Raw genomic sequence first — 18361 nt, 5'->3', positions numbered from 1 at the left:
TACATAGGGAAAATGTTTTCTGAAACATGTATGCTAACAGCATAATAATTTTATATTTGGCTTATTTCAAAAGGAATTGAGGACCTCGAAGAATTTGTGTGGTATATTTTCTTAAACATTTTAATTATATATTATTTAAATCTATATAAAACAAATAACCATATTGTATGAGCATCTTCCTACAAAATTTCATCCATCAACCCAGTTAGTGAGGCACTGACTTCCCAGCATGGGAAGTGTGAAGATTTCCTTTGCCCAGTTCAATTCAGAAACAAGAGGGAGAATTTTGGCTCCTGGGGTCTGAAAACTCTATCTTCTAGTTGTAACCTTTGGTCCAAAGTTTTTACATGGTAGTTTCTTCCCATTCAAGCTCAACATCACCTAGAGCAGAGAGCAAAATGTCAAAGGCAATATTGTAGTTAACAGTTCAAAGGTCTGAGTTCTTTTTTTATTTCCAAGGTTATCATTTCTGCCTTCCCTAGCTTCCCTTAACATCCCTCCCCACCTCCACACACTTCTTCTGCTCTTTTTCAAATCATGGCCACTTCCCCCTACCCCAAAAATTGCTGTCGGATTTTTAATGGTAAAACATAGTCAAGACTGCAAAAGCTACTATGTCAACATAGGTAATAAAGAAATAAAAACATGATATGGGTACTGGATTAGCTTCTGCAACATTTTAGTAACTGTGGTTATGCTTAAGTTAGTGGTCCTGCAGCAGACAGGAAGCTAGTGAGTATGTGCGCCCTCTGCTCACCCTCCATGGCATCCAGGGAGTCCATCTTCTGAAGCATGGAGTAGTTAACAAAGCAGACAGGCTGATGGCCTCCTTTGTTTGATAAAAGATCCAGAATGCACTGGTGTAAGAAGATGTACTGAGCCTGGATAACAAGAAAAAAGCACCGAAGTGAACCACAGGGTGTCAACATTTCTTCCAAAGGGGGTTATGCAGTTATCATGGAAGATGAGCTGAATCTGACACATGAAGTTAGAAACACAATTATACTTTACGAATTATTTTCTTCGATTTCCATCTTAAAGTTTGCTAAATTCATGTGTCTTCTTATTGGCTCAAGAAGCTAATTCATTAGGTATGTGCCACTAAGTGCCAAGTATTAATATATTTTGCCTTGCTGTATGAAAAGGTAGCTGTGTGCTGTATGAAAAATCTACATTTGAGCTTCCCTTTTCCCAAAAGACATAATTCGATAATTTCTGTGTATTTAAAAATACCTTTCTTTTAAAGATACAGATATTATATTTACTTGTGAACATTATGAGTGAACATATTCATATACCAAATAGCACTTTTAAAATACATTTGGTAATCCTGCTAATCACTTGGACATTTGGCTGGCCCAGTGCCAAAGACTGTTTCTCAATTTGTGAATCTAAGTTAGTTGGCTATTGAAGTATCATAACACATAAGCACTGGCCAAAGCTTTCTAATGTTCCAACTGCATGTCAAGCTTGAACCCAGTAGCATCTGCATGGTTAATGCTAATACCAACCTGTTAGCATTGTTGAAACATTTCAGACTATGAAAGTGTTTATTTTAAACCACATTTGCTCTTCCCTACACAATACACCTAGTGTTAAAAGAATATTACCAAATGTCTTACTATAAATATATATAAAACTGATGTTGAGAAAACACTTTTAAATTGTAATTGTAAATCGTTACATTCATATCAGTTTACACAGTGTTTTGAAATGCTTTGGGGAGTTTTTTAGTTGTGATTCACTGCTGGAATTGTTTACCACTAATAGCAATATTTATTTCTTTGTGGACTCCAAAACCTTTTTGTTAAAGCTTCACCACTAGAAGGGCATCTCTATGAGAAATCTTTTACATTTAGTGCTAAATTTCAATTGGCAACAATAGTTCATGGAACATAGCAATTGTGTAATAAATATTTGTTTACTTCATCTAACTTAAGTTTTGCAGCTACCCAATCTTTCCATTTGAGGGCAGATGTAATTTAGAGAACATGAAAAAGTTGTTAGAGATGAAGTTTTGTACTTACAGATGATCACATTACATAGTTTGGTTTTCGTATACATGAGGTCTAGTTGGGTAATAGCAATTCAAAATTTTCAGTATGTTCCTCATAGTAATAACTATGCCCCTCAAATTTACCACATGAAGTGAATAACATTATTCATGGAAATCAACACAACACAATTATCTTCAAAAATAATTTACACTCATGAATTTTGGTATCTCTCAAAAGCACATTTGATCTTGAAGTCTCATTTTCTATTTGAGGCTGTGAGCTGTCAGGAACTCATCTCTGTTGGAAAGAATGAAGATTATTAACTCTGCCAGGAGAGCAAGCCAAGCTGAGAGATAGTCCTGTGGGCTCCAGGAACCTTCTGGCATCATGTGTTATTGCCAAGAAGCAGTGGAGTGTCATGAAAATTGCTGTTTCTACCTTTAACAACCATACTATACTATCTTAAGAATTGATTTTCCCCCCCTAATGTTCAATTCTCTGGTCCTGGGAAACACAAAGCCTATGCTGAGAGATTTAAAAGATATAACATACATAAAATATGTACGAAAAGTATGGTGAGTTATTTTTCTCTTCTACCACATGAGTTTATGCCAGCTAACTTCCAGAAGAACCCAGAGCCGGAAACAAACTTATTCACATCAACCATTAATCAAGGCATCAGCAGTATTTCAGGATGCAATAACGCTTCAGATCCTTCTCTCAGAGTGGCCATTTGGATGCCTCTTTCTCTTAGTTATGATCTGTGTCCCTTTGCTGACTTCAGTGGCCGGATGCTGCTGAGCTTCCTGCCTTCCCACTCCTGTATTCCCTTACTGTAGTGCATGCTGACATGGGAACATCCCTCATAGAAACTGAAATTACTCCTCAGTGCAGCAATAAGCCATGGCTCTTCAGAAAGGCATCACTATTTTATAGGAACCGGAGACAGGATACAGTCATTTTGTTCCTGTTTTTTTTTTTTTTTTTTTTCAGAGAAAAGCTAGATAGGACATAACGTCAGGTAACTAAGATGGATGAGAGCCTCAGAGCACTGATTTCCTGTAATGAGGGCCTGCAGGGAAATCTTGTAGGGCACACACTACATCCTGGACATACCTGGTGCTTTAGATATTTGTTTTTACTCAGTGCTGATAACATGCTTTTATAAATGATAAAGCCCAAAGTCTCAGAGCCAAAAAATCATCAGAGCCTGATTCAGTTCTGACTTTGAAACACTATTTAAGTGATTGCACAACTTTGAACACCTCATTCCCCTATCCAACCCAAGTTTACTCCAGCTGGCTAACAAGTAGTAAGAAGTTCATAATATATATCAAGTACTAAGTGGGAATGTTTTTAATTGGTGCTCTGGACTGAACACACTGCTTACAAAGGCCACTTCCACAAAGTTGCAAAGTTTGGTAAGTGATTCAACTCTGTGTGTGTGAGGATAGAATCCAGGAGACCATCCGTTCCACTCTGTCCTGGACAAGAGCACCAGCTCCTAACTCTGACAATGCTGTGTTGGGTGTCGTGCCTATCCTTAAGGATCTAAGAAAAAAAATGTAGTTTTTTTCTATTGCAATTTCTATTTTAAACTAAAATTAAGAAGGAAATTGAGTTTTTATCATGGCTAAGATTTAGGTTGATATTGGAGTCCTTATAAGGACCCTAGGATAAGGAGCAACCATCGGACTCTATTATAAAATGCATATGCTGTCTTCTACCATGCCAATATGAGTGAAACGAAAGGCTCAGAAGGTCCACCACTAGTTGAAGAGTTACAGGCAGCCAATGGCTGCATAGGAAGAGAGTCACTTTTCCTTAAGACTGACAAAGTTTAATTAGTTATCCCTAAGCCCATGTTCACACATGTAACACTAATTGGACTCAGAAGTGGTGTGTGTGTGTGTGTATGTGTGTGTGTGTGTGAGAGAGAGAGAGAGAAAGAGAGAGAGAGAGAGAGAGAGAGAGAGAGAGAGAGAGAGAGAGAAAGAGGGAGAGAGATATAGTTATAAAATATAAGGGTGACATTTTAGAATTACATAATTTAGAATTATGAAAAATAAATTCATGAGAAGTATATGGTGGTGGTGATTTTGTGTCAATAAATGTGTTAAACATTGTAATAATAGTGTCTTTAGATTAAACTTGTCAAAAGTTATGTTATCCAAATTAATCAGTGATATAAAAATTAAACCAAGTGAATGGTTTAATGCTTTCTGGGGATCTGTAGACTATCTAGGTGGTATCCTCATGAAGGCAGCCCATGCCACATGCCATTTTCTGAAGCAGTTTGGGGGAAGACTGACTTCACCCACTTATCTCCCATCAGCACCTAAGGTCATGGACATAGACATGATCTAGTTTGAGCTAGCTAATTCTTCTAGAATTGGAGTGGCGGTGAATGATCCCTACAAAAACATTCATTGTAGTGTACATGCAAGCTCCAATAAACAAGAAGAAATCAGTGTGCTTGGTGTTCCTTGGGCTTCTAAAGCAATGTTGAACCCTATAACAGGGTAAAAACAATAGCACCATTCACACTGATGCTATAAAAGACATGCAAAAAATGTATAACTCCTTTTTTAACCTTTATTTCATTTAATGTGTATGATTCTTTTCTCCCTGTGTGCCAAGTGTGTGCAGTGCCAGAGGAAGCCAGAAGAGGGTGTTGGCTTCTCTGGGACTTGAAGGTTGTGGGTGCTTGGAATTAAGTCCTTGTCCTCTGGAAGAGCAGTCAGTGCTCCTACCTGTCAATTCATCTCATCTTAGAAATAATAACTAACTTAAAGTATACCTAAAGAATTTTCCCCATATAGTTTCTTTTAAGAAAGCATGTATTTGTTTGAAACCCAAGTGATTAGCATAAGTGTTACAGAAGTGTTCCCTCCCTTCTTCTTCCATGGCTTACAATTTCTTACTTTGCTTATACTTCATTATTTACATAACTGTACAATTATTTGTGGAGAAGAAATAATTTGTGCTGGATTTAAATACTTAAATGTTTCCCCCAATAAGCATTGGGCATTTGAAGCCTATGGCATCAGCTTTCTAAAACACCATAGAGTGGGATTACATTTCTGCAGTCCAAAACGGTTGAGAGGCACCCTAAGTGGGAGAAATGCTGTACAAACAAAAACTTAGTTTGTTATTCTCAATACACAGTTGTTTAAGGTCTCTAAGTCACTCCACATCCAAAACCAGTTTCTTTCTCACATTTAGCACCAGCTCCACTCTCTCAGATTTCAGTAAGTTTGATAACACTTGTATTTTGGCTTATATTTGGAAAACATTGATATGAAAGTCCCTTGCATTTACTGGTAGAAAAATCTACTTATATAGTGTACAAAGTCCAGTGAAAGATATAGGCAGGAGCAACTTGTATGGTTTAGTTAAAGAAATACAAGTTTGAATGTTGGTTTTAACCATTTGGATTATCACTTCCCTTCTGGGAACTTCTGCTTCCTTGCATATAAATTAGAGCCAGAAAGACCTAGACTGATACTTGGTTTTCTGCCCCTGATTGATCTACTGATAAGGAGACTACATAAAACAACATATATAAAGACTCTGATGTGTTACCAAGAAAACGACAGGCATCAGGTGACTATTGGTCTCATTTCCATTATAATGTGTATGTAGTTCATTAATGATAAAAGAAATCTGTATTATAGAATCTTATGCAAAGTAAAAATTCCTAGTTATTCAGCCCTTAACACACTGCAATAACCACTGATACTAATATGCGACAGAGATAAATTTATACAAAGGAAATACATAGAAGCTCATTAAAGTCAATATTTTAGTCATTTTCTTCCAACTACAGCTTTTAGTGCATTTTGAGTAAATCCCTTTAGATTTATTTTCTACACTTTTCAAAGTTGCTAAGTGTTAAATACTAAGCTGTGTTGTAAATTGTTTTCTACACACCCACGAGAAGCATTAATTAGGATGTACAGTCAGTGAAAGTACCCAGGCATATCTTTACTTCTGTATAATCTTCCCCCTCTTCCCCTGCTCGAAGTTTCTAATAGAGGAAAACCATTTGTCACGATACAGGTGGTGTCAGGAAGATGCTCCAGTGTACAAATGTTAGGGCTGGCAACCAAGAGCTGGGTGTCAGCTTCAGTATCTTACCAGATTCTGCACCATGCACATTCTCTCACTCCTCAGTTCAGCTACTAGTCCATATATGTCCACAAAGTCATGGTCATTTATGTGTTGTGTTAAGTGGTCCAGAGCAACGAAAACTCCTGTTCTTCCAACCCCAGCGCTGCAAGGAGAATGAGATTGTGGGGGCATCTGTCAGCAAAGGCTGAGTCGTGTTGGTGGTGTGGATGATAGTGATGTATGGTAGATACATTCTGGGAAGTTTCTTTTCTTATCTGAGGCTTAGGTTGTTATCTGGAGATTCTCTGGATATTGCTTTTTATCAAGACCATGTTTACATAAAGGAAGATGCTCTGTTCCATTGCTCTTTTTTTTATCAGAAATACACACACGCCAAGTGATGGACTGGGATTTTTAAATGATTTAGAGACCTCTGAGAACATAATCTAGTCCTAGATTAAAAAAAATAAACTCTGTGAAGATAGATTTAACTTTGCTTTGTGACACTTGAACCTGCTGCTCTTCTTTGGCCTTTCAGAAAGCTACATTCTGATTTATAGCAGCCAATAAAATGCTTGGAAATTATAAGCTGGGATGAATTGAAATCTATAAGAAAATGAAGTAGCATCAAGAACGTGACAAGGCCCCATCGGATGGTAGAGCATCCCAAGCATTGGATGAGTTCTAGCATCTGACTTACCTGCAATGCACAACCATAGGGGTAGTGTCATGTGCTCTGCTTGTGCGCACCAGCCTCACAAAGTGAATTAGAGGGGTGGTGTTTTCAGGAACCCCGTGCTCAGGCCAACCAGTGAAGTTACACTGCCGGACAGTCATGCAGTCTCCGTGCTAGACAAGTTGGCAGATTAGTGAGTAAAACATGAGTTAAAATGATGGGCCGGACAAAGATGACCATACAAAAGGCGCTTCATAAAGGTTTCCATTTACTAACCAGAACAGATTCTGCTCACATAATTTCTAATTTGATCTTTTACTGTTGTATAGAATTGAGGCTGTCCATATAGCCCAGTAGAGAGTTTTTGCTTAGTACACAGAAGTCTCTGGGCTCAAGACCCAGTGCATAACAAAAGAAGCAAAAAGAGAAATTGTGTGTTATAGTAGGCTATAAATTTATGTGTGAATGGCATCAGTAAAAGAGCTTCAAACAGATTAGAATATAGATCATAAAATATACTGTAATGTAGCATGAAATTCTGCAGGGCTCAGATTTTGGAATAATTTTTACATAAAACAAGTACATGAATACATTATCTATATATAACAAGGGTATGCAGCATTTAGTATGTCAGAAAAGGAAAGACCTTATGGAAAGAGTTAGTTATGTAATAATACAGTTGATGCTGGTACTGTCTATTCTCTTGTAGTTCAGGATTAAAAAGGAAATGAAGAGGCTGGGAGAGGGTTGCCATGAGAGCATGAGAAACAGCTTTCGGATACCCAGCATCCACATGAATAACCAGACATGGTGACATATTTCTCTAAACCCAGTGCTGTGTCAGTGGGCAGGCAGAGTCAGAGACAAGTAGACCACTGAAGCTCATTGGCCAACCAGCCTAAACAAGTTGATATGTTTCAGGTTCAGCATGAGTCTCTGTCTGGAAATATGAATGTGAAACCAATCGAAGAAAGACTTCATACTTTGGTCACCTGCCATTTGTATACTCAAGCATGTGTACCTACATGTTCACATGAACCTGTGCACATAGAGCACACAAATCTGTACACAAGTACATAAACTACAGATAACGTACACACACACACACACACACACACACACACAGCTAGTCTTTATAACTTAGAGATATTGTGAAAACCTGGTATCTTAAATAATATAGTTTCTTCACATAAAGGAAGCCCAGTACTCTAGTAATTTTTTCCTTTTCTTATTTACATTTCACCCTATAAATTTAATGTTAATTGTTTGATGTATACTATAATAACTTGATTAAAAATGTATACTACAGTGCATGCATCAGATTGAGACATTTATAAAGTAATATAAAAGCATGGTCAAATATATATATATATATATATATATATATATATATATATATATATATATAAAGGATAATTAAAGAATTAATTTTACTTTATACATTTAGGTCAGTCATGTTTTTTACCGTATTCACTTCTTTTTTAAATTTTATTTTACCCTTTCAATTTTTAGATCCCTGATGGTCCAATTGATCTGAATGTCCTCCATAAGCTTTGTAATCACTATGTCTCCAAAGACTGTCACTGGCTTGTTGTCCTCTGGCCAATACTGATGGCATCTGATCTGTATCCAGAGAAAATCAGCAGTCATGAGCCATTGTAACACTGTTTTTAATAATCATCAATGCTACTAAGTCAAGGCTGCATAATACACAGATTTATTTGATGACCTATACAGAGCACTAGCTGGAATATTAAAAAATATTAACATAATCCTAAACAGCACAAGGTTGAAGATATGTCATATAACTCACCCGTCCTTTCTCAAAACACTGTGTGAGCATCACTAATGTTTTCGCTCGGGTTTCCCATACCATTCTCCAAAAATCTCCAACTGTTCCCGGTAATGGGCCTTGGGTAGCAATAAACTCATTTGGACATAAGTATCCCTAGAACGATTCAATTCCACACACAGCATCATTACTTACATTCAAGTAGCAAATTTTTACTTTTGAGTAATACTAGAAATATGTTAGTTGTAAAATGACACAATTACCTAAAAATACTATATACTTTCAAATGGTGAATAATCTTAGATATTCCAACATTTGAATATGAACTAGAAAACCCTCAATCTAGTGTAGTGCTAGGACTTGGACAATAATCTGTGTAGAGAGCATTAGATAAACAGATGAACTGAGTCATGTTTCCAGAAGATTAAGAGGAAGACTTACAGAGAAGGGGATTGGCATGGGGAATCAGTCATTCGAATTGACTGTATTAAGTTTGAATTATTAGATATTCAAGTTGAAATGTTATACAAATAGGCATACACGGTTGGAATTAAGTGAGAAGATCTACGTAGAAGACAATGTGAACATAAAGTCATCAGAATGAATAAGAGCATCAGGAACGTGAGTTTAGCAGACCATAAATTCAAGGATTGTAGTCTCCTTTCCATTCCAAGGCTTGCAGGTCAAGGGGGTGAGAGACAATGGGTGCATAATAGAAGAGTGTCAGAACTGACAGACTTAATGAAAGGGCAAATGTGCTGACATTAGATGCAAGTTTCCTGGGTGGCTATCCTGCGATCTCAGAAATGGCAGGGTTTTGTTGTTAGTTAGTTAGTTGGTTGGTTAGTTAGTTAGTTAGTTAGTTAGTGTGAGCCCTCTTGGCCTCAAGTGTGATTTGAATAATCTGAATAGATAAGGAAGAAGAAGAATGGGAGGTGAGCACAGAGTGAAAGACTGTAGTCTAAATGGGGCATAGCCCTACAGGGAAAAATTGACTATAATAATGTGGGTGTGTAATTCCAGCACTTGAGGTGTGGAGGCAAGAAGATCAGGAGTTACCTCAGTTACCCAATGAGTTCCAGGCCATCCCAGTATACTAGAAACCCTGTCTCAAAAAATAAAATAAAATAAAATAAAATAAAAGTGGAGCTGGAGGTTGGAGAGCTGTCTCAACAGTAAAGAGAGTTTTTTTTTTTAAATCTTCTAGAAGTCTGAGTCTGGTTTCTAAAACCCACATTAGACTGCTCACAAGCACCTATAACTCAAGCTCCAAGGTATTCTAGACCTCTTCTGGCCACCATGGGCAGTCACCCCAACACAGGCATGCATATAAACACATATATACATAAAATTAAAATGTTCAAAAATCTTTAACAAAAGAAGAAAGCTACAACAGAATGAACATGGATGTATAAGCTCTAATATAATATGATTTCTTGTAAGATGAAGGAAATAACATTATGGTTGTTTGCTTGCTGTAGAGTAGAAGGGAGAAAGACAGTTTTCAGCCTGTGCTCTTAGAGATGAGAGATGGGCTAGTTAGAGACTAAGACAGTTATCTTGGACACAGAAGAAAGAGTCTATTGATGCAGGTGAAAGATCCACAGCAGCCTTTTCATTGGACCCATAGAGATATTTCAGCTATTAGATTCACGTGAACATGTGGGCTAGGCCTTGGAGCTGAGAGAAAGAAGGAAATAATCCGGAGAGCAGGGATCTGAGTGGGTTAGGGAACTGTGGCATGGTTGAAAGCCTCTGGTCCTCAAGATTTCTCCGATCCTATCCAATAGAACTGAAAATTCACACAGATTTTTCTATAAACAAGATGGGATAATTATCAAAGATGCAGACTGAGAGAAGAAAAAATTATCCTTAAAGAAATAGAAGATGGAAGGAACAAAATAATGGAATCTGAAGTACAAACTTTGGAAGAAGGCAAAGTATTGGTTGAAATGAAAAACACTGAAATTCTGATAAGATTTATAGGTTAGAGGTTACAGTAGAGATAGGGAACTGTCAAGTTCCAGTGAGCTGGGAAGAAAGATCTGGAAGGTTGTGGAGAGGCTGCACTGCAGGTCATGAACAGGTCTGTGCTGTAAACATTTTGATTATGTCAACCAGAGGGTAAGCCATGGGAGAGATCAAGAAATTAATGAGTGTGGCAATAAAATAACATTTGTTCAAAATGGATTTTGATATCACCAAGAGTTAGGACAGAGGTAGTGTTGGGAGATCATTAGTAGCCCTGGAGTTAAATCTAAGGATCTTAGAGGTAGTATTTAAAACAAGAAAGAAGCAGGTAGTGTGTACTGTATTTGATATCATGCAATCAAGTTGGAAGATTAATGAGAAGGAAGAAACTTAGGCAGTGAGGAACAAGGCAGCTTACTCCTTTCTGTCTAGTGACTGGGCATGAGGATGTGTGAGCTAGGTTTGGAGGGAGGCATCCTTAGAAGAAAGTATGATGCATATTAATTAATATTACACACTATGAACTATACTGCATTCTGCAAAATCTCAAATATAAATTCATAAAATATTATTATTCCTTTAAAAGTTTTAGCAAGTGTTTACAAAAATCACATAAAGTCACCCATATTTTTTGTGGATGGTAAACATGCTTTGCATGCCATTATGAATTTTTCTGTGTCTCTTTTCTTTTTTTGCTTCTTTTTTTTTTTTTTTTTGGAAAGAGCAAATTTAATTAATATTTTAAACAATGTGTTAAAGCAGGCAAAGGCCCATGTGAGTACTCCATGAAGGCGGCTTGTGTTCTGATTACTTCTTTCTCTCTGAGGGTGAGTTTTAAATGTATATATTTTATTTTTTAATTATTTCTTAATATACCATATATACAGTTCCACTTGCTCTTTTCTTTTTTTTAAATTGGATAGTTTATGTATTTAGTTCCCACCCTCCATTACCCCTCCCACTGCTTCTATGAGGATGCTCCCCCTCCCACCCATCTACCTTAACACCCTGGCATTCCCCTACACGGGACCAAGGGCTTCTCCTTCTTTTGATGCCATGCTATGTATGTAGCTGGAGCCATGAATCCCATGTGTGTACTCTTTGGTTGGTGGTTTAGTCCCTGGGAGCTCTTTAGGGGGTTGGTTAGTTGATATTGTTCTTTTTAGGAGGTTGCAAACACCTTCCAATCCTTTAGTCCTTTCTCTAGCTCCTCCATTGGGGTTCTCTGCTTAGATTTAAGCCCCCTCCCTTTTATTTTTCTGGTTAAGGCAGATCAATTAAGAAATGCTAAGGAAATGTGCAGTTGTAAAATGCAGCCCAATGAGCCATGCTCTAGACACATCCTCATGTGTTATTAGAGTTTCAGAATCACACTGCTTCTTTTTACTACTTTGGCTGCTAGTTGTAAGTATTGGCGTAAAAAAACTCACCTCCTCTGAACAAGAGACCTATTAGCTAGAAATCTTTTCCCGAGCTGGAATATATAGTTTCGCTGGTTTTAACAATGTCTACTAATTGGGAAAAATGAAGTCTAAGGTTCATTGGGTGGTTCAAGGCTCGTCGTCATCATTGACTGTACGTGGCAGGTTTTACGGCTGCCCTTAAGTTAGTTTCTCAGATTTGCCTGGGGTTACTAACCAAGAAGTATAAAGTGGACAGCAAGTAACACCCACTGCAGTAGAAATAACATGCAGTCATCAGGGGCTTCAGATGTGATTAGGTGCTTGCGCACATTAACTTATTTAAACCTGCAGCAGCCTTTAGGAATGTGTTTTTTATTTAAGTTTAATTATTTTAATTATTTATATCCCTAATGTCGTCCCCTCCCCTCCTGGTCCCCTCTCCCTGAGTTTTTCCCCATCTGCTTCTCCCCTTCAGGGTATTCCCCCTTCCCCCAGGCATCCCTGGGGCATCAAGTTTAGACAGGCTTAGGGACACCCTCTCCCACTGAGGCCAGACAAAGGGTCCTCAGCTACATGTGTGTCTGGAGGGCCACAGACAAGCAAGTGTTTGCTCTTTGGTTCATGACCCAGTCTCTGGGAACTCCCAGGGGTCCAGATTAGTTGACACTGTGGGTCTTCCTAGGGGGTTGCCATGTTTGTTCTTCATTTACAGATAAAGAATTTTGGAGTGCCTAGGGTCACAGACATAGAATGACGGTGGAAGAATACCCACTCAAATTCTGAAGTACATGTATAACACTCCCACCTTACTCATTAGAAGTGGCCGTATTAGTGAATCTAATTGTTCACTATGTGTTAGGGCCCAGACATCACAGAACATGGCGAAAAAGTAATTTAACTATTGCCAACCAAGCTGTATTTTCTTTATCAGTTTCAAATACATAATCATTTAATCCCTCTTAGTAACTCCAGACATAACATGTTACTCTTAATAACACACGCAAATTCAAATGTGGGCTCAAAGCTGTTGATAAGGAATACCTAGATTCCATGGTAGGCAGCAGATCCTTCCTACTGTCCATAAAAATCTCATCTTACTGTTGGTCCCACTGAACTGTTTCTAGATATATGGGTACAAGGGGCTGCCTGTGAGGCTGCAGTCTCTCATCTCCTTCCTTTCTCACAGTATACCTTTATCAAAATGTTATGGTCTGTCACTAAATCCTGGAAAAGAAAACACAGTTCCCCAGTCTGGCTCAGGACAGAGGAACCCGGGTTATGTACTGTCTGTCGCAGGAGTCCAGTGAAAAAGCCTGGTTTTAAGTCACTTCTAAATGTCACCTGCCCTTCCCTTTTCCTTTCCTGGAGGCTGCTTTTCTTCAGACAGACAAATTACTTTACTACCTACAGTTTTCTTCCCTTGGCTCCCAGATTCAAAGAAATGACATTAAGGCTACTCTGGCCTCTGTCTCTTGCTCTTCAGGATGCTTCATCAACTCTCCCCCATAGGAAGAACAACTACATCAACTAACCAGGGACTCTCAGAGCTCCCAGGGACTAAACCACCATCCAAAGAGTACACATGGCTCTAGCCACCTATGTAGCAGAGGATGGCCTTGTCAGGCAGGTATCAATGGGAGGAGAGGCCCCTGGTCCTGTGAAGGTTCATTGCCTCAGTGTAGGGGAATGCCAGAGCAGGGAGGTGGGAGTGGGTGCGTTGGTGGGGGAGCACCCTTATAGAAGCGGGAGGAGGGGGACAGGAGAGGGGATTTCTGGAGGGGAAACTGGAAAGGGGATAACATTTGAAATTTAAATAAATAAAATATCCAATAAAAAAAGAAAGTGTAAAAAAAAAAAAAAAAAAAAAAACAACAACAACCCAAAGTGTCACATGTTTTCTGAGATAATGGAAGCCCAAGTTTTGAGGTCCAGAAGTGAAAAATATCATAGTATCATTGCTACATATTTTTAGTGGTATGTCCACTAAAGGATGCTTTTCTGACAAGTATTAGCAATGCAATACACTTCCACAATACACATAATAGCTGCTTTCACATGAAGTTCCTCCACCTTTTCCTGCTTACTATGTAAGTCACAGGAATTTTTTTTTTACAGGATTTCATATATTTTAACATCACCTTATTGTAACAGAACATATGTTACAACAAACTAGGCTTCCTAGTCAAGCAAAAGATTGCTTAAACCATCTTTTCTTAAAATATGTATTTGTTTTCTGTATGTAAACCCTTTGTCTGAATGCACATATATGCACATCTCTGAAATAATGTGTGTATCAGGTTACTATTCAGAAAACATCATTTTCCATCCCATAGTGTTTTAATGAATCTGCTACCTTAAAGATCAGAAACTTTTAGTGTTCGTCCTCTATCTAAACATATCATCTATGAAAATAGTAACTCACAGACACATAGCTGGCGTTAATGTAATCGGATCCCGGGATGCTTACATCAGCCGTCAGCTTCACTCTGTTGTTATTGTCTGAGAAAATAAACACACATAAGAAATCACAGCTGGAGTTTTCAAATTCCCAAAACCTTTATACTATGAAAGGAATATAAAAGCTCACAGCCTAATAATCCCAAACCATATATAAGTGTGACATTTAAAAATCATTCCCTCATATCCCAGTAATTTTAATACACAAAATATCAATTAATAAGATCTTGGATAGACTCATAAAATTCCTACACGCATTATTATAAAATCAACTATGAATGTTGTGCCACATTCTCTACTCTGAAATTTATTTTTATTTACTTAACTTTTCTACACACTCATAAATATGTTTCATTTGTGTTCTTAAGAGGACAAACATTATTTTTAATATATCATAACTATTTACTTATGGCTCAAACTGATCCCACTTTGTTGTTGTTGTTATTATTATTATTATTATTATTATTATTATTATTATTATTATTATTATTATTATTATTAATATATTGCTGAACAACTAATAAAGCTGATGACAAAGCTGTAAAACTGCATTTGTACAATGTATAGCAAGAAATAAAATCCCAAATCCACAGGGACACCTCTCATATCCTTAAAGATACAATCTCTTCATACTTTCCCTTTAAAAACTGTATGCTCCGGCTATAAGCAGATTTTTGTCTTATATAGTAAAATGTTCTTAGGTTACCAATTGTCAAGGAAGTAATAGTCCATTAAGCATTTATTGTATTATAATCAATGTTTGATTGTTTTCCAAAATTAGGGCATCTAGATTACACGTTATTTACTTCCAGTGTTCATTACACTAATAGTCATATTTTGTACAAGTTCATATATAAACTCTCTTGAAACTCGAATGGATTTTTTTAATTTACATTTTAGTATTTTGCTGTTTCTTATACTCAGATTTCTTGTTTTTAGGAAGTAAAGTGTAGGTTTACATTTTATTATTTATTATTATGTGGAACATAATAGTCACATTTAACAATATTCTATTTGCTTTTCTTTGATTTAAAATATATCATATGCTAAGTTATCTATATATTTAGGTCTAATTTTAAACCATTTATTCTCTCCCATTGTTTGCCTTTTCTTTCTTTCATATAACATTTTTAGTGATTTTTCTTTAAAGAAATATCATCATTAATTAGTTTTTCTGTACCCAGTGATGCTTTTCAAAAAGAGTACCAGAAATTTTCTTGGGGATTTCTACCAAGTTAAATTTATGCCTGTAAACTCTACTGATAACTTTAAACATGGGAATTTCAAAATGTCTTTGACTGACGTTCAGAGGTTGGGCTGGGCTGCACATGCTTTGTCTTTGCCAGGCTCTGGGTTATGAGCATTTGGATAAGAAAAGAAGTAAGGCTCTGTTGTCTTCATGGAGAAAAACTAAGAAGAGGATTGGGTGTGAAATTTTAGTCTTGAGTGAACCAGTTATCTTCTCTGGTTGTTGCTGGCCTCAATTGCACTCTGCTTTTATGATATTTATTTTCTTCAACGTCCTTGAAGAAATGTGTTTACTGGAAATATTTTGTATTTTTCTCATCTTCTCCAAGTTAAAGCATATACCAGTAGATACTAATATTAATTATTTAAAATGTTTTAGTTACATTTTGAGATGTTATGACCAATGCATTTCAATTTAGAGATTCCTAATGTTTAAACAAATTTCTGAAAATTATTTGCCTGTCAGTGAGACTGAGCTTTTTATGATTTTCCTAATGACACTGTAGGTAGCCTTGTGCTTCAGGAAGGGCTGCTGCTCACTTGATATGATTGTTTATAATGGACTGAGTTAATAGCATGCTAACCTTTTTCTCATGGTATTTGGATATTAAGGTCATGGTGTCCTGTCAGACAGAGATTTGGAAATCACGTCTGCAAGTATTTGCTGCTAATTCTAGTGTGCCAAAGCCCTGTAAACTAATATCTTCCAAAAGGCACTGTGATATTTGAAATTCTCTTTCTGGTGTTACTCAGCGGAAAAACAGCACCAAAGTCTGGACTTTATTGAAATATATTCATTCACTGCAAAGAGAGATGCAGTTTTCCAGTTTTGTGTTTTGTGTGAAAGCCCAATGGTAACATATACCCACAAAAATCTTGTTTGCCTGTCTACTGTTTATGTAACTGTCTCTGTGTGGGCTTGTGTGTGAAAATATGCTGTCCTTCCTACAGATATGGCCATGATATTACAAATGAATGTCTAACTCTCGTGAGGGATGGAGGACTTCTGTCTTCAGAGTCCAGTGCCCCAGGAGGTATCTCGGTCTTATCCACTCATAAAGTTATCAGCATATAGGAGGAATTCATCTATTGATTATACACCATGAGAGCTGAACACTTTGTCTGTTCTAGTACTGGGTAAGGTGATTTAAGTGACTATTTTACCTGTTATCTTTTGATGACCTTAAGAGGAACAGACTGACAAATGGTTTGTTGGTTGTCACAAAGAGAGACAGCCACTAAACAGAATTACATCCCAGGAAGTTTTATTGTTTTAGTACCATCAACCGCTCTTGTTTCCTCTCATTGTAAAAGAAATATGGATATGGACTGAATTTTCTTTCAGTCACAATGGGGATAATTAACCAAGATCTCCTTCCAAATGTACGAAACAACAGAACTAAAGAAGTGAAATCTTCATACTTTAAGCTCAAAACATCTTTGAGATTAGTTAGACTTATTTGGCTTTACTTTCCACAGGTCAACACATTGCAAACCATTCCCAGCTGAATAAAGCAACTAGAACTAAATGTTAATGAACTCATGGTAGCGACCTTTTGATAAGAATATAATATTTATTCACAATGAATGCTACTTCGATAAGTAGGTTGCAAGCAGTCTAGAAGAAATGTGGTGAAAATACAGCTACCAACATGGGCATTCCCACTTAAAGTCTGTTCAACTCAAGCTAATTTTTTTTTAAAGTTAGAATGAAAAGCATGCTGAGAAAGGTTGCGACTTCAGACATTTAGAGACTATCAGCCATATTCCTGTATTTGTCGCCCCATGGTTTTCTCATCTTGCTGCTGACGTCATTCCTTATGATTTATTTTGTTGCAGAAAAAATCTGCAGGGGTTAATGCTATTTGTTCTTCTTTCTGTTCTACTTCCTGGGCACTGCAAGGTTGTGTGGATCATAACCTCTGATACCACAATCCTGTAAATCTGGTTGGCTGACTTTGTGAATAATTGAGCCTCTAGAATCAGCCTATGTTCTGCTTCTTCCTATTTCAATTATTTATGCTATTATAGTCTCCTCTAAATTAGCATTTTCAAGACCTGTAGGAATTTCCTCAATATGTTTGTTTGTTTCTTGAAGCACTAGACTTACGCATGTTTGGAAACTTTCTATCAATGAACTATAGTTCCCAGATCTTTGTAAAAACCATTTTAGAAATCAAGGCAGGGTCCGACTAAGTTGCTCACATCTATCTCGAGTTCCTTAGGTGGAGAAGGCTGGAAGGCTGTTCTTAAACATTCGGTGCTCATGCTTCAGCCTCCCAGTTACTTAAGATTACACAGCTACATCACCCTGTGTCCCAGTGTATATTGGAACAAAGTTTCAGAGCATCAAAATTCTCAATTTCTTAATAAAAAAATGCATTGGGTTAGAATTTTGTCAACCAAGGGACATTCATTGAAAGACCACAGCAGACATATCAGTAATACAGGGATATCAAATCATCCTCTATCATTAATATTGAAAACAGTAACACTGTTGGTTTAATTGAATTGAAAAGTGGCATTGTCCTCTAGCAAGGTGCGCCTCTGCCTCTCTGCAGAAAATAATTCCAGGTAACAGATATTGACCCTGATCACCAACTAGTATTTTGCAAGACATTTTTATGTCCCATATGACTACTATTCTCTTAAGGCAAGCTAATATACAAAGCTAAGTGTTAATTTCCCTTCTGTTTGAGACATG

The 18361-nt window shown here is 37.1% G+C and overlaps 1 protein-coding gene across 1 annotated transcript in view; it reads right to left on the bottom strand.

Moving 5' to 3' along the window:
• Window positions 1-343: 343 nt before the first annotated feature.
• PTPRQ (protein tyrosine phosphatase receptor type Q) overlaps window positions 344-18361 on the bottom strand; it is a gene marked incomplete at its 3' end in the record, with an annotated part of 172944 nt that continues 154926 nt past the window's right edge. The window contains exons 39-45 of the mRNA XM_080935336.1: window positions 14375-14451; window positions 8600-8734; window positions 8284-8409; window positions 6811-6959; window positions 6138-6273; window positions 758-881; window positions 344-381 (exon numbers count right to left, since the gene is read on the bottom strand). Of these exons, the coding sequence (XP_080791462.1) occupies window positions 344-381; window positions 758-881; window positions 6138-6273; window positions 6811-6959; window positions 8284-8409; window positions 8600-8734; window positions 14375-14451 (785 nt within the window). The remainder of the gene's footprint in view (window positions 382-757; window positions 882-6137; window positions 6274-6810; window positions 6960-8283; window positions 8410-8599; window positions 8735-14374; window positions 14452-18361) is intronic.

Source organism: Micromys minutus (genome assembly GCF_963924665.1).
Source record: "Micromys minutus genome assembly, chromosome: 22".
NCBI classification, from domain to species: domain Eukaryota; kingdom Metazoa; phylum Chordata; class Mammalia; order Rodentia; family Muridae; genus Micromys; species Micromys minutus.
Note: the sequence above shows the minus strand (reverse complement) of the source record. Positions and strands in the feature narration are given on the sequence as shown.